Source organism: Scyliorhinus canicula, chromosome 22, assembly GCF_902713615.1.
Source record: "Scyliorhinus canicula chromosome 22, sScyCan1.1, whole genome shotgun sequence".
In the NCBI taxonomy this organism is placed as follows: domain Eukaryota; kingdom Metazoa; phylum Chordata; class Chondrichthyes; order Carcharhiniformes; family Scyliorhinidae; genus Scyliorhinus; species Scyliorhinus canicula.
This window is the reverse complement of record NC_052167.1, coordinates 7,554,385-7,574,255: the sequence shown is the minus strand read 5'-3', so window position 1 is coordinate 7,574,255 and position 19,871 is coordinate 7,554,385. Positions and strand designations below refer to the sequence as shown.

At 44.3% G+C, this 19,871-nt stretch overlaps 1 protein-coding gene across 2 annotated transcripts in view; it reads right to left on the bottom strand.

Annotated features, from left to right (window-relative positions):
• The window catches only part of sec24c (SEC24 homolog C, COPII coat complex component), a 74,166-nt gene that overhangs the window by 20,244 nt on the left and 34,051 nt on the right, over window positions 1-19,871 (bottom strand). For both annotated transcript variants that reach the window (XM_038782678.1, XM_038782679.1), the window contains 7 exons: window positions 18,708-18,819; window positions 16,565-16,692; window positions 8,409-8,547; window positions 7,730-7,845; window positions 6,586-6,710; window positions 1,758-1,949; window positions 775-868 (listed from right to left, as the gene is read on the bottom strand). In XM_038782678.1, coding sequence (XP_038638606.1) covers window positions 775-868; window positions 1,758-1,949; window positions 6,586-6,710; window positions 7,730-7,845; window positions 8,409-8,547; window positions 16,565-16,692; window positions 18,708-18,819 — 906 coding nt within the window. The remainder of the gene's footprint in view (window positions 1-774; window positions 869-1,757; window positions 1,950-6,585; window positions 6,711-7,729; window positions 7,846-8,408; window positions 8,548-16,564; window positions 16,693-18,707; window positions 18,820-19,871) is intronic.

The following is a 19,871-nucleotide window of genomic DNA, read 5'->3' as shown; positions in this document are numbered from 1 at the left end:
AATAAACCAGCAAGGTTTCAGTGAAAAGAAAACAGAGAAAACCAAATCCTTCAAATGACTTCCGATGGCAGTATGTAAGGCGGGGGACATACTTGAGGTGGCTCCTGCTAGGGCTCTGTACTTTTAGCCCTTTTTGTCCAGTTTCTGGGGTATTTTAGTTTAAAAATCCACTTGGAATTAGGTGTCCACAGAGGGAAATGTCCAGAAGGATCAGGGAGGAGAAGCTTGAAAGTAGAAGTTTCTCGACTGCATCACAGGCTCCTTTGGACTCGCCGGTGGAGTAAATGGCAGAGGCAGTTTTGTGACTCCGGCTGCTCCACTAACAGCCAAGATGCTTACCGGCACCTTGGCAGCAGAGTTGGGTGGCCTCATGTCGTTCCTACATTTGGAGAAGGTCATGTACATTAGGGGGTCGGAGCAAGAGCTCTACCTAAGATGGCAGCCATTCATTTCCTTTTTCAAAGAGTTAGTCACCGTCAATTGTTCAGGGACATTTGTTTAATTTGGGGGGGGGGGGGGCGGGGGGTAGTTGTTTTCTTTATTGTGTTATTTTTGCATTGTAACCTGCGACAAATTGTTTATTTTATTCTGTTTATAATGAAAAAGTTTTCACTGAAAATATTTTTAAAAAATCAAGACGTTGAACATAGTGCACACATCAAAGGTTTAATAGGCTGAAGCTTTCCAGTCCCATTAATCTGGTTATTCAAAGGTCATTATTCAAGCGAAAAGCAAATCCTAAAAGCAAATTTTTGATATAAAAGGGAGGCTTACCTTAAGAGCCTCTAGGCCAGCCTGAATGACAGGCCCAAAGACTGTTTCAGTTTCTCTGGTATCTCCGAACATCTCAGGAATCTGTTCTAACAAACTGGAGAAGAGCAGATTCATTATATTGTCATCATTGTGGAATCCTTCAAATTACTAATCCAGTTTTATGAAGCTCAATGAGTACATTCGACTATGTCAAGATTAACAAAACATGGGGCGGCACGGTGGTGCAGTGGTTAGCACTGCTGCCTCACAGCATCGGGGACCCAGGTTCAATCCTGGCCCCGGGTCACTGTCTGTGTGGCGTTTGCACATTCTCCCCGCGTCTGCGTGGGTCTTACCCTCACAACCCAAAGATGTGCAGAGTAGGTGGATTGGCCACGTTAAATTGCCCCTTAATTGGAAAAAACTGAATTGGGTACTTTAAATTTTAGAAAAAGATTCACAAAACATCATGTTCAGCTCAAACTGCAGATTATGAGCTCAATTGTTACCCTTTCAGTCAGCCACACCACACACGATCAGTTTTAATAAGCAGGAACATGGTTATGGTGTAAGCAAGTAACGGAGATGTTATAAGTTCAAACCAACACCATAAAAACAGTTGATAAATTTGGCAATGTATTGAATAGACCAGGAAAGAAATGCATGAAATTAGCCCAATTTGAGCACTCACAACCTTCCCAAATCCCGGAGTTCCGACAAAATGTTCAAGTCGCAGAAACCCAGTGGTTCCTTCCACAAGTAGTCACATTTTAATATCTTACGTCAGATTCTTTTTTTAAAAATTGCAGTTCGGGTTTCTATTACTCTCGTACCAGAAGGAATGGGTTTGGGGTTTGACGGCTATGATGCAGCAGAGACATCACTGAACAACTACTAAACCTCAGATTATGAACATTGAACTCCAGAATACCTGGTCTCTGATGTTCATTTTGAAAGGTGCTAGGATACAATGTGTAGGATCACCTCTGGCTTGCCGTTCTTACCTGTTTATGACAGCCCGTGACTCATTTACGTTGACCAGAAATCCGTCAAGCAAGGGTACAAACATGTCAGCAATATCAGACACCACCATCATCTGTGGCTGCGCCAATGAGCTCTTTACGTTGTAAAAATGCAGAACTTTGTTGTAGGTTACAAAGCCAACTCTTATTGACGATTCTTCTGCATTGCCCTCTCTGGAACAGGAGAAGCAAGTTCAGAAATTCGCCAAAATTCTTGCACAACACCACAATGCTTTAAGCCGCATTAGGTATCAAGTGAAGTGTCCCAAATACTCTGCCCCTGAAACAACACTACTTACAAACCATAAGCAAACAATCAGGGCCAAATATTGCAACAATGGAGTTTCCTGTTAAGAACATTTTAATTGGCTGTAAGAATGTCCTATATTTCTTTGAACATTACAGATATTCAGCTTTTTTTTATTTGTTACTGGATGTGGGCATCGCCTACTAAACCAGCATTTTAACTGCCCGTCCCCAATTGCCCTCGACGTGGTGAGCTGCCTCCTTGGACCTTTGCAGTCCATGTGGTGTAGGTACAGCCACAGTGCTGTGAGGGAGTGAGTTCCAGGATTTTGACACAGAAACTGTGATGGAATGGCGATACGGTTCCAAGTCAGGATGGTGTGTATCTTGGAGGGGAACATCCGGGGGTGGTGTTCCTATGTATCTGCTCCCTTGTTATTCGAGGTGGAAGCCAACGGATTTGGAAGGTGCCTTAAAAGGAATCTTTTTGAGTTGCTGCAGTGCATCTTGTAGGTGGTGCACACTGCTACCACTGTTAGTCAGTGTGTGGAGGGAACGAATGTTGAAGGTCTTAGACAGTGTGCAAATCAAGTGAGTTGCTTTGTCGTGGATGGTGTTGCGATTCTTCAGTATTGTTGGAGCTGCACCAGGCAAGTGGAGACTATTCCTTCACACTCCTGACTTGTCCCTCGCAGATGGTGGACAGGTTTTAGGGAGTCAGAACGTGAGTTACTCTCCAGCCAATTTCCAGCCTCTGGCCTCTCTTGTAGCCCAGTATTTATATGGCTAGTCCGGTTTCTGGTCAATGGTAACCCCCAGGATGTTGGCAGACGGGGATTCAATGATGGTAATGCCATGGGGAGCTGGGTGAATTCTCCCTTGTAGGAGTTGGCGATTGCCTGGCACTTGTGTGGCATGAATGTTACTTGCTACTTATCAGCCCAGCCTGAATGCTGTCCAGGTCTTGCTGCATATGGACATGTTAATGTGCAGATTCAGTCGTCAGATAGGAAGGCAAATGCAATGTTGTCGAGGGGGCTAGAATACAAGAGCAGAGATGTACTTCTGAGGCTGTATAAGGCTCAGGTCAGACCCCATTTGGAGTATTGTGAGCAGTTTTGGGCCCCGTATCTAAGGAAGGATGTGCTGGTCTTGGAAAGAGTCCAAAGGAGGTTCACAAGAATGATCCCTGGAATGAAGAGCTTGTCGTATGAGGAATGGTTGAGGACTCTGGGTCTGTACTCTTTGGAGTTTAGAAGGATGAGGGGGTATCTTATTGAAACTTACAGGATGCTGCGTGACCTGAATAGAGTGGACGTGGAGAGGATGTTTCCACTTGTAGGAAAAACTAGAACCAGAGGACACCATCTCAGACTAAAGGGACGATTCTTTAAAACAGATGAGGAGGAATTTCTTCAGCCAGAGGGTGGTAAATCTGTGGAACTCTTTGTTGCAGAAGGCTGTGGAGGCCAATTCACTGAGTGTCTTTAAGACAGAGATAGACCTGGGGATCCAAATAGCCCATGACTGGAAAGGGATCCACAAATGGAACCTCACCAGCCTGACGGAGGAAGTTAAAAAGGACCTGCAAAGATGGAACACACTCCCACTCTCCCTCGCGGGGAGAGTTCAGACGATCAAAATGAACGTACTGCCCAGGTTCCTCTTCCTGTTTAGATCCATTCCGATCTACATCCCCAAGGCCTTTTTCAAAGCGCTGGACAAACTCATCATGGCGTTCGTATGGGGGGGTAAAAATGCTAGGATCCCAAAGAAGGTCTTACAAAAAACAAAAACCAGGGGAGGATTAGCCCTCCCGAATCTACAATTCTACCACTGGGCAGCAACAGCCGAGCGAGTAAGGGGATGGATCCAGGAGCCAGAAGCTGAGTGGGTGCGTGCGGAGGAGGCCTCCTGCATGGGAACCTCCCTCCGGGCCCTCGCCACGGCAGCACTCCCATCCCCACCCAAAAGACACTCCAGCAGCCCAGTGGTGACAGCCACCCTCCAATCCTGGAACCAACTGCGGCAGCATCTTGGCCTGACCAAAATGTCGAACAGGGCTCCCATCTGCAACAACCATAGGTTCAAACCAGCACTGACCGACGCCACCTTCAAAAGGTGGAGGCAGGACGGGGGAACACTGACAGTCAGGGACCTATACACGGACGACAGGATCGCAACACTGGACGAACTGACAGAGAAATTTCAGCTAGCTGGGGGGAACGAGCTACGGTACCTGCAGCTCAAAAACTTCCTACGAAAGGAGACAAGGACGTACCCACAACCGCCACGACAGACACTACTGGAAGACCTACTGGACGCAAGTATCCTAGAGAAAGGGAACTGTAGTGACATGTATGACCGACTGGTAGATAGGGACGACACCGTACTGGACGCAACAAGGAGGAAATGGGAGGACGACCTGGGGATGGAGATAGGGTGGGGACTCTGGAGCGAAGCACTGCATAGGGTCAACTCCACCTCCACGTGCGCAAGGCTCAGCCTGACGCAACTAAAAGTGGTACATAGAGCCCACTTAACAAGAACCCGTATGAGTAGGTTCTTCCCGGAGGTGGAAGACAGATGTGAGCGGTGCCAAAGAGGCCCGGCCAACCACGCCCACATGTTCTGGTCTTGCCCCAGACTTGTGGAGTACTGGACAGCCTTCTTCGAGGCTATGTCCAAAGTGGTGGGGGTGAGGGTGGAGCCATGCCCAATAGTGGCGGTCTTCGGGGTTTCAGACCAGTCAGATCTATTCCTGGGGAGGAGGGCGGACGCCCTTGCCTTTGCCTCCCTGATCGCCCGCCGTAGAATCCTGTTTGGCTGGCGGTCAGCAGCACCGCCCAGAGCTGCGGACTGGCTGTCCGACCTCTCGGAATCTCTCCAAATGGAGAAAATCAAATTTGCCATCCGAGGGTCGGACGACGGCTTCCACAGAACGTGGGAGCCATTCATGCAACTGTTCCGGGACCTATTTGTGGCCAATGTACAAGAGGAAGAATAGTCGGGGGAAGGTAGCGGGAGGGGGGGGGGGCTACAGGTTCGTTACGGGGGTTCGATGGCTAGCTAAGGCCCAAAACCAAGCTAAATAAACATGTTGAGGGGGGGGGGGGGGGGGGGGGGGGGCGCAGTTACTACTACGAAGATGCTTACCTGTAAATATGTATGTTAATTTTTGCGTGTTTGTTTGTTTTGTTTTTTTTTGTTTCTCTCTCCTAACAATTTGTAATTTGTTCAATATAAAATATGAAAACTGAATAAAAACATTTATAAAAAAAAAGACAGAGATAGATAGGTTCTTGATTAATAAGGGGATCAGGGGTTATGGGGAGAAGGCAGGAGAATGGGGATGAGAAAATATCAGCTATGATTGAATGGCAGAGCAGACTCGATGGGCCGAGTGGCCTAATTCTGCTCCTATGTCTATGGTCACGGACTGCTTCAGTACCTGAGGAGTCGCAAAGAGTGCTGAACATCAAAAATCCCCATTTCTGACTTTATGATGGAAGGAAGGTCATTGATGAAGCAGCTGAAGTTGGCTGGGCCTAGGAACTGAAGCAAGCAAAATGCTGCAATTCAATAGGGATTGTCGGGGAAGTTTGGATGTCAAATTGGTTGAAGGGTAAAAGAACAGTTTTGTGATAAGCAATTATTTGTCAGAATGGAGAGAATTCTGTAGTGTTATCTTTCAAGGCTTGGAATTAGGACCACTGCTCTTTGATACATATTGATGACCTGCTCTTGGGTACACGGAGTCATTTCAAAGATTTCAGATGACACTAACTTCAGAAATATAGTGAACAAATGGTGAGGATAGGTACAGGCGTGATTAAATTTAATTCACAGTGTTAAGTGAGGTGGTTTGGAAGGAAGATGCGAAGGAATAGTATATAAACTTATGGTACAATTTTAAGTGTGGTGCAGGAACAGAACGACCTGATGGATTACAAACTTTGACCGTGACAGGACAAGTCAACGAGGTTGTTACAAAATACCATATGGGATTTTTGGCATTATAAATCAGAATTAGAGAGTACAAAATGAAGGAAGGTTGCTCTGAACCTTTAAAGATAAGTTGCAGTACGGTGTTCTATTCCGAGCACCAAAATTAGGACGAAGGTAAGTGATTTAGGGAATGTGCAGAGGTGGTTTACTGGAATGGTTGTCTTAAGCTACAAGAAACGGTTTCTCTTAGAGCAGTATAAAATTAAGAATACATTTAAAGTAAGGGGCTGTTTAGCACAGGGCTAAATCACTGGCTTTGAAAGCAGACTAAGGCAGGCCAGCAGCACGGTTCGATTCCCGTAACAGCCTCCCCGAACAGGCGCCGGAATGTGGCGACTAGGGGCTTTTCGCAGTAACTTCATTTGAAGCCTACTTGTGACAATAAGCGATTTTCATTTTCATTTCATTTCACTCAAGTATAAGAATTTTAAGTATTGGTGTGAATCACAACTTGTTTCAATTAGGCAGCTACATACTAAGAACACCATTACTGAGAAACCACCAACAATGGCTTTTGTTATTACCATTTACGCAACGTTAATTAATGTCCTCTCACCTTGGAAGGTAATCCAACAGAGTTTTAAGCTCTTCACATAGTAGGTGAACTAGCCCACTCTTCAGTGCATTGTAAGACACATCGATCATAAAGATGAAAGCAGGTGGATTAGGAATTTTGTTGTTCTGTAAAAGAAAACCTTCATAAGATTTCAGCTGAGGAATCTCAGGTCCATTTCCTGCAAAGTATCCACAGCTCAACTCTGCGAAAATTCACTCATCACCCAGGCATATACTGAACCCACTAAAGCAACTGGTGAGTTCCACACACAAGGACTGTCCCAATAATCAGTTCCTTCTGCAAGGAAAGCCAGGAGGAAAAACATAGCTGTGGATGGGAAAATCCTGTCCAAGTTTTACAGATAATACTACCAGTTTGAAGGGGAAATACTGGTTGCTGTTGACTTGTCTCAAGTTTTATCCTGAAAGTTGGAAGAAATGCATAAGCACATTACCCTGCCCCACATCCCGCTGCCCCCCCCCCCCCCTCGAAAACAACTTGATAAAATTTGGTACTGTGAAGCAAGAAACCACCACTTTAATAAGTCACCACACACTACTGTAATTACAAAACACTCTCACCCAATTACCTGCTGTAGGAATGGGCCTTGCAAATTAACTTGCAATTGAATATTCCTAGTTGACTGCTAATCCCATTGATAAATATTTCTCTCAACATTGCTTAAAGTCGGCCATAGATGTAAGTCAATGCAAACACAGCAACAAGATGCTCCCCAGGAATACACAAGATAAACATAGTTGCTGAGTTTGCGCATTCCATATCTGACAACAACATATCAGCATTTGAACTCGACTAAACATCAAGAGTAAATGTCAGGATGTGAGTAACAGATCCATGTTCTCTCTAGATCGTTGTGTTATCTGACGACATTAAATTGTAAAAATGCAGTCTGGCAAAGAATCTGCAAACAGGAAGATATTGACCAAGCACAATTAACCTAAATTCTGTATCATTCAAAGAAAGATAAACCATGCAATCACAGTGCATAATGTAAATCATAAAATTTGCACAAGATTGGCAGAATATATGGTGTTTGACTGAATTACGAGGATTTAAAACTTATAATTTACCTACCATGGGAGGGGGCTGTAGGTAAATAAGTATAATCAACGTAATAAAATACCTTGCAGTAGTCTACAGTAGCTAAAAACTCATAGGAGCCAAGTGACAATTCTGGCCGGTCATGGTAGTCCATTCGTTTGCCGGTGTGATCCAAATGTTGGAAATAGTGAGGCAGTACTGCCGAGAGAGAAATGAGAGTTACAGTCCAACCAATCCACATCCACCAGAACAAGGCGTTATGGAGGATGGAAACTTGGGTAAATCAGTCACACAGTAGAAAACTAACTTTAAAAAAGCAATCCACATGTTTCTCTGTTTATTCCGCGACATTTAAATTGAAGATACGCAAGCCCAGGAAAAGTGTTCTAAAGCATCAAAAATTAGAGCTATGCATCGATGACATGCCAAACACCTTGTCGAACAGGTAGCTTAGGAGCTACAAATCCATGGTTCAAGATGACCATTGGCTTTTTAACGGAAATTTACGTAAGTGTCCAGCAGATGGCTAGGTTCAGCTCTGTCCACTGTACTGTGTGCGGTGAAGTGAAAGGAAATTCAGAGCATGTATGCTCTGAAGCCTAACCTGTTTAGCACAATCACCTTCAACATGGTGCTGCTGCAGGAAGATCTGTAAACATGTACTGTACTGTTCTCCAATAACATTTTAAATGGAGCTTCAAAATAAAGATGATTCAAATAGCTCAACAATCTGCTGCTTCTAATAGAATAAAAGGGTTTACCTTCAGTGACACAGCTGCAGAATGCACACTGGAACCTCCGCCCACCTTCAATAAACTGCATGTAGGGGCACATGTAAGCCTTGCACCTGTTGCACCTTATTGGACCAGTCTCACCATGATCTACAATGTAAGGGGGTGTCTGTAACAGGAACACCAAATGTAGTAATATAGTTACTTTGAATCCAGAAACAAATCATCAACACAAAAGTCAAATGTCCAGAAACATAGACGTTATAGTATTTTCACTTTTTAACAATTACATCAGACACTAAAAATAGTTCAATCAATTAGCAAAATAAAACATATACCCACCATTTAAACATTTGCTTGCTACAGTGCTGCTTTCTTTCAAAGGATACCTGAAAGCTTTACATTTTTAATCAAGTATTTTTTTTAAATTAATTTTTCCAATTAAGGGGCAGTTTAGTGTGGCCAATCCACCTATCCTGCACATCATTTTGGGTTGTGGGGACCATGCTGCCCAGGGAAAATGTGCAAACTCCACACGGACAGTGACCCAGGGCCAGGATCGAACCCGGGTCCTCGGCGCTGTGAGGCAGCAGTGCTAACCACTGCGCCACCACGCCGCCCTCTAATCAAGTATTTTTGATGTGTCCTCACTCACTGCATAGTCAAGCACGCCAGTCAATTTGCACCAGCTGTCACAAAGGAGTGAGGTCATAGCCAGATAACATGTTTCGGTGGTGTCCATTCAGGGAGAACCAGGAGAAAATCCCATCTCTGCAAACTGCATTACGGAGCAGACTGGACTTCATTCGAATGTCTCTTTCAAAGGATAGCCCATCTGACAATATAGCATTTCCTCCATTTGGCACTCAATTGTCAGCCAAAATGATTTGATCAAGCTGCTCGACTAACAAAAAGTAATTGGTCTGAAATATTAGCTTGGTTTGTCCCTCCATAAATGTTACCCAACCTGCCAAATATTTCCAGCATTTTCTGTTTTCTAACTCAAGTAGCAAGTCAACCATTTCACAGCTGCTTCCTTTTTTAAACGGGGCCATATTTCATTTAAGAAACACTTGAACATAGAACGTACAGATGGGCCATTCGGCCCATGGAATCGGCACCGACCCACTTAAGCCCTTAATTCCACCCTATCCATGTAACCCAATAACCCCTCCTTAACGTTTTGGTCACTAAAGGCAATTTTATCATGGCCAATCCACCTAACCTGCCCGTCTTTGGACTGTGGGTGGAAACCGGAGCACTCTGAGTTTCGGAGCCATGAGGTCATGTTGCAGTTGGACAAACTCTGGTGCGGCCACATTTGGAATATTGTGCGCAGTTCTGGTCGCCACATTATAGGAAGGATGTGGAAGCATTGGAAAGGGTGCAGAGGAGATTTACCAGGATGTTGCCTGGCATGGAGGGAAGATCTTATGAGGAAAGGCTGAGGGACTTAAGGCTGTTTTCGTTAGAGAGGTTAAGAGGTGACTTAATTGAAGATACAAGATGATCAGAGGATTAGATAGGATGGACAGTGAGAGCCTTTTTCCTCAGATGGTGATGTCTAGCACGAGGGGACATAGCTTTGAATTGAGGGGAGATAAATATAGGACAGATGTCAGAGGTAGATTCTTTACTCAGAGAGTATTAAGGGCGTGGAATGCCCTGTCTGCAACAGTAGTGGACTCGCCAACACTAAGGGCATTCAAATGGTCATTGGATAGACATATGGACGATAAAGGAATAGTGTAGAGGGACTTTAGAGGGGTTTCACAGGTTGGCGCAACATCGAGGGCCGAAGGGCCTGTACTGCGCTGTAATGTTCTATGTTCACCCGGAGGAACAGACTCCGCACAGACAGTGACCCAGCAGGTAATCAAACCTGGGACCCTGGTGCTGTGAAGCCACAGTCCTATCCACTGTGCTACCGTTCTGGCTCTGAATGGGTTTTAATTTTTTGCTGTTAGCTGGGATATCTACTGCAGGTTTGTGACTCATATTTCTACTGTGCACCTCATGGTTTTCCTCCTGCTCCCAGCCTTCTGGATTGTCACTTTTTGCAAAATTTGAAGACTCTGCCTTGCCTTTCAGCTGGATGCTGAACCTTAACTCGGTTGTTGACAATAGTTGCTGACCCACATTAAGTGGAACCTTTGCCTTTTAAGAGTACGTTTTGTACCAACAATTTCCATGAATGCCTTCAACTGTCTGTGGGCTCAGAGTCCATTTGAGTTTACTCAGAACAAAGAAAGGTACAACACAGAAACATGCCCTTTCGCCCTTCTGCGCCGGCCATGATGCCCATCTAACCTAAAACAGGGGTCTGCATACCTCTATTCATGTATTTGTCAAGATGCCCCTTAAACGTCACTATCGTATCTGCTTCCACCACCTCCTCCGGTAGCAAGTTCCAGGCACCCACTACCCTCTGTGTAAAAAAAACTTCCCTCGCACATCTCCTCTAATCTTTTCCCCTGGCACCTTAAACCGATGTCCCCTAGTAATTGACTCTTCCACCCTGGGAAAAAACTTTGGACTGTCCACTCTGTCTATGCCTCTCATAATTTTGTAGACTTCAATCAGGTTGCCCCTCAACCTCCGCTGTTGCAGTGAGAACAAACAGTTTGTCCAACCTCTCCTCTTAGCTAACACCCTCACGACCAAGCAACATCCTGGTAAACCTCTTCTGCACCCTCTCCAAAGCCTTCACATCCTTCTGGTAGTGTGGTGACCAGAATTGAACTCCAAATTCCAAGTGTGGCAGAACTAATGTTCGTTACAGCTGCAACATGACCTACCAATTTTTATCGTCAGTGCCCCAGCCAATGAAGGCAAGCATGTCGTATGCCTTCTTGACTACCTTCTCCACCTGCGTTACCACTTACAGTAACCGGTGGACCTGTAAATCCAGATCCCTCTGCCTGTCAATAATTTTATAGGTTCTGCCATTTACTGTATATTTCCCACCTGAATTAGACCTTCCAAAATGCATTACCTACATTTGTCCGAATTAAACTTCACCTGTCATCTCCGTCCAAATCTGTAACCGATTTATATCCTGCTGTATCCTCTGACAGTCCTCATCGCTATCCGCAATTCCACCAACCTTTGTGTTATCGGCGAACCTACTAATCAGACCAGTTACATTTTTCTCCAAATCATTTATATATTCTACAAACAGCAGAGGTCCCAGCACTGATCCCTGCGGAACACCATTAGTCACAGCCCCCATTCAAAAATAGCACCCTCCCATCGCTACCCTCTATCTTCTATGACTGAGCCAGCTGAGTCTATCTTGCCAGCTCACCACTGATTTGGGGAAATGATGGGCGGCCAGCCAAGCTCAACTGTTGCAGCAAACAAATCAGTCAGAGCTCAAACATGCGAGAGAGCACAATGGCAGCACAAAGGGGTTGAAACAAAGCGATGTACACCCTTAACAAGAAACATTCTTGCAATACAGCAGGCAGGACCAAAAAATGTAATGCTTGAAAATCCATTTCAATGCATCATTCCAGAGAACTCCTTGATCCCTTTGAAACAATAGACATTTATATGATGCCTTTAAAGTAGTAAAACACCTCGAGACACTTCACAGGGGCTGAAGCAGTTGACCCAGTGGAAAACCTGCAAGCCTCATCCAAATATAACAGTTTAACAAGAAGCAGCTTCTGAGAGGTGAGCAGACTGGAGGATACTCCAGGGACCAATTCCTTTCAAGGCAACACAGGGAAGTGGGTGTCTAGTTCAGCTTCAATGATGCAGTGATATCACTCAAGCTTCTTCCATACTGGAGCCTCACAAAATAATTGGCACATCAGTGGACAACGCACCGCTGGATTTTCCAGCACCAGAGTTAATTACCTTCATGTCAAAAGATTTCACATTCCCCGTCTTGGAAACATGCACCGTGTAATCCGTGCTGTATCCCAACCCAAGATTTTATCCTAATTCCAAAAAGGGAAAAATGCAATCCATGTTGATGGCATTAACCGCACCTCACAAGTGCAAGATCCAGGAATTTGAAACGTCTAAATCCAATGTGCTGATCTAACCTCCAGCGTTTGGTGTCACTTACAGCTCCTGGATTACCCTCAACAGCTGCACCAGGCAAAATGGGACCAATGTCACAAAGAACTTCAAGATAAAACTTGATTAATATTTAAAATTTGCACACGTTCGATTCATTGCTTGAGCAGTGATACTGGCAGCAAAGAAACCATCATTCACATGAACTTGACAGCAAACACTGGCAGGCTAAGTTTCCAATAAAGTAAACCACTGCTGCCCAGAGCACAACATCTCATTTCATGGAAATAAGTTTCTGAGAAGCAAATGTGTGGTTTCTTCCCCACATACAAAACGTATGGATGACAAAGTTAAATTTAGAGATATCCTGCAGACTATAACTTCCTGCTAGCACAAGGAATGCAATTCAGCACATTGGCAACTACACAGACATGCCCACTTGCAGTCGGATCGAATTTCATAGGCATATTGTGGAATAATGGAAATGCAACAAATTCAGTATCATGTCTCACTCCAGCTGACTCAAGAGGGGTAGAACAGGCTGCTCAGGAGATACAGTATCGCCTCAAAAATCCAACATTGCCTGCTTTCATGGGGGATGGAGAGGGAGAGAGAGGTCTCTCTTTTCTGTTCCCCTTGTTATCTATCACTGACATGGAAAATTCCTGCGAAGCAGCTTCATTCACCCTGTTCAGACAATCAGTGCAAGCCTGGAAATGCAGAAACACAAGACTGAAAATGTTGAAACGATGAAGGGAACAACGTGTCCAATGAAACGGACTGTAGGATCACACAAACCTTTCTACTTGCCTATTTTCTTCTTTCCCTTCTTGAAGGTATCAACGCTATTGGGGTACTATTTCCTGAACAAGCTGGCCAAGCACCTGCTATTCATGTATATTGAGTGGCACAGGGTGTCCTCTGTATACTCACAAGCCCAGAAGGGTATTTAGCCCATTTCAGCCCACAAATCCAGACAAAACCTAATGTCCCACCATGACAATATTCAGCCACATCTCAAAGTATTCCAGGATTCTGGCTGTTCCACACATACACACTCCCAGCAGGGTTCTGAGGTTTACATTTAAAACTGAAAACACAATCAATTTTCACCTCCCTAATTCAATTAAAACTGAATGAAGCTGACTTCAGTATCGTAACTGTCTTCCTGATTCAACACAAAGCCATGACAAGATCAACACAAAGCCATGACAAGTAAGGTTAAGGGGGGTTGGTGGATACGTGGGTTTGAGTAGGGTGATCATTGTTCGGCACAACATCGAGGGCCGAAGGGCCTGTTCTGTGCTGTACTGTTCTATGTTCTATTCCCCTCGTTCGGAAAGCTCACGGAATCACCAAATCAGCAGGCCATCTATCAGAATATTTAAGCTACTCAAACACTCACGATGTTCAAAACTATTCAAGATGAAACAGCCCGCTTGAGGGCACCCCATCCACCACCTTCAACATTCACTCCATCCAACACAAGATGCACTGCAGGAACTCACCAAGGCTCCTTAGACAGCACCTTCCAAACCCCTGACCTCTACCTTCTTGAAGGACAAGGACCCCAGGCGCATGGGAACACCACCATCTGCAAGTCACACACCATTCAGACTTGGCATCATACAAGTTTTGTTTTGACATCATTCAATATTTTTCTTTTGTAAATTTAGAATACCCAATTTTTTTCCAACGAAGGAACAATTTAGCGTGGCTAATCCATCTTTGGGTTGCAGGGGTGAGACCCACGCAAGCACTGGGAGAATTTGTAAACTCTACACGGACAGTGACCCGGAGCCAGGATCGAACCCGGCTCCTCAGCGCTGTGAGGCAGCAGTGCTAACCACTATGCCGCCCTGTTTTGGCATCATTTAAGTACAGGTTGAGTGAGCTTCTTGTGCGCAGAACTGAAGAGCTCAGGAGTGGTTTGCAAATTCGGTGCAGAGAGGGCAACGGCATTGTAGTTTTAACTTTAAACTAAACAAATCAGTTCTGGCTTAAAGAGTTTTCTTATCTAGATTGTATTCAATACTGACACAAGAGGGCAGTTCATCGCTGATGATGTGAAGGTGTCAGGTGGATTGTAAATAGCATGTGGACTATCACACAGCCTGCTCCAACCCCAGTTCAAATTCTGAAAGCATCTGTTTCAGATCTCCCACTCAAAATAGTTGACGTCACACCATGATGCAACTGTGAAGATCCTTGGACATTCAAATCTTTGGTGCATGATCCACAGGGCCCCATAATTCACTGACTGAAATGTGCTTTGGTAGGTTGACAAATGCAATAAAGGCTTCCTGGCGGCGTTTTGTTCTACATTTTTTTTGCACTTGTCTGGCAACAAAGACCAAGTCAGGAGTTCCTCTGGACAGTGTAAAAGTTCCCGTACCAGCCTCCCCGAACAGGTGCCGGAATGTGGTGACTAGGGGCTTTTCACAGTAACTTCATTGAAGCCTACGTGTGACAATAAGCGATTACAGTAGTCCCCCGTTATACCGCTCTCTGCAATACCGCGGTTCGCGATATACGGCGGGGGGGCTTATGGACCCCAACTGTCAGCTTCCCTCTCCGGATCAAAGTGAGACGGCCTCTGAAGTTGACACTGCCGGCTGATTGGAGGGAGATTCAGTGAGAGAGGAGCAGCTCACACAGCGTCCGGAAGTGGATAGTGCAGAGCTACAGCTGCCTCAACCCTGCACAGCAGACAGGTTCTTTAAACCGGTGGCAGCCAGAACATATTTTTGAAAGGCAATCCTTTCCTCCAGTTTGGTGAAACCCACCAGAGTTCCTGGTAAGTTTCTGTGGGTTTCCCTCTGGAATAACTCCCAGCCTCATTCTGTGGCAATCAGAGAGCTTGTTTTAATTAGATCCACGATGGGGGTTTTAAATTTATTTAAAAATCTATGCATGCGCTTCCCATTGTGAGTCTATGGGGGTCTGACCTCTCCCCCCGCCCCCCGTAGACTCACAATGGGAAGCGCAGGCATAGATTTTAAAATAAATTTAAAACCCCCATCGTGGATATCCGCGGCTCGGATTCAACGCGGGTGGCTGTCTTGGACCCCAACACCCGCGTTATAACGGGGGACTACTGTATTATTATTATTATTATTATTAATAAAGGCATGCAGCGTCTCTGGGAGGATTTGCTCAGCTACAGGAAGTAAGTGACTCAAAAGAATGTAATCAGGATTTTTCCTGCTATGGACAAGAGCAAAATAATTTCCACAGCATTAATTACCTCCCCTCTTGAAGACAGTCACAATCTTTCATGCCTGTAATCTTGTAGCGGGGATGAAGAAAGAGAGAGAGAGGAAAGAGTTCTTCTATCTTCCAAATCTGTTGGATCATTTTTTTTCAAGGGATGTGGGCTTTGCCAGTATTAATTGCCAATCCCTAATTGCCCGTGAGAAGGTAGTGAACTGCCTTCTTGAACGGCTGCAGTCCATGTGAATGCATAAAGTTTTGAAGTATATACGTGGCGGTAGATGGGGCTGGCCAAGGGGGTTCCTGGCAAAGTACATTTATGGAGGATTTCAAAAGTGGGACATCACCAAAGCTTGAGCAAAAGAAATATGGACCAGGGCCAGCGGAGGAGTTTTACTGCCCATAATTCTTCCAATCATGAGCAGAACAAAGTCTGCAGTAGCAGCCGATTGTCTCCCAGTGTCCGTCCATCCCTAATTGCCTTCGAGTGGCTTGCTCGGTCATTCGAGAAGGCAGTTTAAAAGTCGTCACATGTAGTTCAAACCAGGTGCAGCTGGCAAGTTTTGGTTTCATATGTGAACTAGCAGGTTTTTACAACAGTCAACAATGGTTTCATGGCCAATACTAGACTTTCATTCCAGATATATTTTCATTGAATTCAAATCCTAGCACCTGGGATTCAAACCTCGGTCCCCAGAGTATTATCTTGGGTTGCTGGACTACCAATTCAAATCCAAAGCAATGACAACCACTGGTATACCAGCTGAGTATTCAAAGTTGGAGGACATTTGCTTATGTCCAGACACAATGACTTAGACTGATATACATATGCTCTGAGGTGAAAGCACAGCAAGACAGATTTGAAAAGAGTATATTCTGCTAAGGAAAAGAAAATACAATTTAAATATTGACACCTGTGGGAAAAATACATTACAAACAGTCACCTCATCAGCTGGTAACGTAGCAAGTGGTTTGATGACTGCAGTGAGGGGAACTTGGCATTGTTTTGCCATATCTGAAGTGCAAGGAAGATTGTAATCTGCACATCGAACAAAACGAGGACTTGAATTCCCTGCAAGGCAAGCACAGGTGTAATATTTAAAAACAACACATCTCTAAAAGCAAGGTTGCAATGCGCAGTGGAATACCAAGGAGCTATTTCGTTAGCAACTTTGTGCTCGACAATCCAAATAATAGCAAACTTCCCACCCAGCCCTTCCCTCCCATTTGTTGATTCAACAAACAAAATGGATTATAATGACCATTCCGGGAGGGCCTGGTTGGGGGGCCGGGAGGGAGGGAGACATGAGGCTCAAGTCCTCAATGAGTAGGGTTTGGAATATTTTATACGTTTTGTTCTAAATTTTGATGACTCAACAAACAAAATGGATTATAATGACCACTTCTTGCCTGAGCATTAGAGGATGAAACACTGGCTAGTTCAGAAAGAAATAAACAATCAAATCCAACTCTTGGCTGAAGAGAATCAAATCATATATAACTTCTCATTACATTTCCAAATTATCAAGCTCGTCTCACTTTTGGACTTGTTTCCTTTGGATCCAATAATGATTCTAGTGTTCTTATGAGTTTCTATCTATCTCCATTGAAGGGCATGTGGGCAGCACGGTAGCATAGTGGTTAGCACAGTTGCTTCACGGCTCCAGGGTCCCAGGTTCTATTCCCGGCTGGGTCAGTGTGTGTACAGAGTCTGCACTTTCTCTCCATGTCTGCATGGGTTTCCTCCGGGTACTCGGGTTTCCTCCCACAGTACAAAGACGTGAGGGTTTGAAGGATTGGCCATACTAAATTGCCCTTAGTGTCCAGAAAAAAGGCTAAGTGGGGGTTACTGGGATATGGTAGATACATGGGCTTGAGTAGGATGCTCTTTGTAAGGGCCGGTACATGCACGATGGCATCCTTCGCACTGTAAATTCTATGATCCATATTTATGAGCAGACCAAAGATCGTATTACTCTGTTGGAAAACAGACACCAAGACTCGAGAAAAACAGAATGCACAAGCTTCAATGGTTGGTGCCATCTATTTTGATATGTTAAGATGTTGAACTTATGGCAATCTGAAAAATATTAATCCTTTACAATTTAAAGATATGCGGACTAATTTGGATAAATGTAATGGGCTGGTTGATATCAAGGTAGCCATTTCCTGTGACAAAATCTGCTCTACTGTCAGTAATGTTACTCAATATACTAAAGACTTGAAAGAGTCATGTGTTTTGACCAGTAATTTCAGATATACATTGTATTATGTGCATCTGATGCAGTAATGATTGAAAGCCTGGGTTCGTGTGTGTACGCATCTCCTACAGTAATGTTTTTTTTTAAATCGTGGTTTAAAAACAGGCAGACACTGGGACAAAAAAAAGAGATAAAGCACCGTAAAAATGAGATCATAATTCATTCCAACCATGCAAAATGTTTATCAATATATGGCTAATGGAATTTTGTATCCAGAAAGGTTCCCTGGGGTTTGGATAATTGAGGGGTTGCGTTCAGCCTTAGTAAGATGGTCATAACCCAGTTGGTGGGATAAAGGTGATGTAGTTAATGGGAGGAGCCAGGACTGAAGCAGTCAGGTGTTGAATTTCCATTTAGATTTTGCTGTGAACAGAATAGGAGCTTTTTGCCAAATGCTAGAAAGCTTGACACAGCCAAGAATCTGCAGGCTGTTCCCTGAAGGATTTCTCCCTCTTTCAAAGCTGTTTCTCCAAGACATCTCTGGACAGCAATATTCTTGTCTTTGCTAACTGTATTTAAAAGTGGATTTTGACCTGAGATGGGGTTTGCTTGATTGGAGATAAAGAAAGATAGCAATTAGGAGTTAAAGTGTTTAATTTCATTGTTAAACATTGTTAATATATTTCTTGTACGATGTTAAAGTTAATTTAATACTGTGTTAATAACAAAGTGTTTTAATAAACCATGTCCCTTTTTGTGCATGGAGTCACTCCTGGAACGAAGTATCCTTTCCTCAGTCGTACAAATTAATTAAAATCTTGGGGTTTCTAGCAAATGTTGGAGTCTGGTCTGGGATCATAACAGTTGTTTAACAGTGGGACATTACCTTGATCTTTTACCACAAAGTCAGTAGTAACAAGTGGTGGAACTTGGCCTCTTACACCAGTCGAGAATGGCTCAGATCCTCGGTTTGACTTATCATCTTCAATCACTTGGATCTGTCATAGCACACAATACGTTACAAACTGTCATTCAATAAACCCAAATCCCATTTTAGTTTGTAGAGGTACCTAAATGCATTGCACCCTGATATAAAAAGATATATGCAAACATTACTATCACGTGCAACTGAACAAACATTTAACAAAGCTCCCCGACACATCAGTGAACCAACAGTGCCTAGTGTACACTGAGCCAGAGACCAGGAAGATTCCAGTTGTGATCCCTGGTCTGTGCCGTGTTCACTGATTTCAGCCAGAGTGGCCACAACTGGCTTCAGAATTCCTGGAAGGAAATGGCACAGGTTCCCAATCCTGATCGTTGTTCAATGGCTGCTGCTAAGTGCATGTGTCAACATAAAGTGACCTGGGGAGAAATTGCCAGTGAGTGCAAGGAGCAGTGGAGGCTTGTACTGGGAGCAAAGTACAAACATTTGACATGAATGATTTAGGCAAGCAGGGGCTTGTATTATAAAGGAGCTGACATTGCTTGCTAACCAAAAGCAATTGGAGAGTGACGACAGTTACTTCAAAAGAGAGGAGGCTTTTATTCAGCATGAGCGTTCGATTAAATTAAAAACGTCCCAAACACAAATGCACTCACTAATGACATTCATTAAACGTAGCCTCATCTACATTCTGATACTCAGGACCAAGTACAAATTACTCCTCGAAACCTGGGACCCTGGCGCTGTGAAGCCACTGTGCTAACCACTATGCTACCACATCTTGGGATGTGGGCATCGCAGGCAAGGCCAGCATTTGTTGCCCATCCCTAATTGCACGCGAACTGAGTGACATTTTTAAAACAGTCAACCACATGTTGTAGGTCTGGAGTCACATGGAGACCAGACCTGGTAAGGACGGCAGATTTCCTTCCCTAAAGGACATTAGTGAACCAGATGGGTTTTTACAACAATCGACAATGATTTCATGGTCATGATTTCTTTATTGAATTCAAATTTCACCATCTGCCGTGGTGGGATTCAAACCTGGGACGTCATAGCATTACTCTGGGTCTCTGGATTAATAGTCCAGTGACAATACCAGTA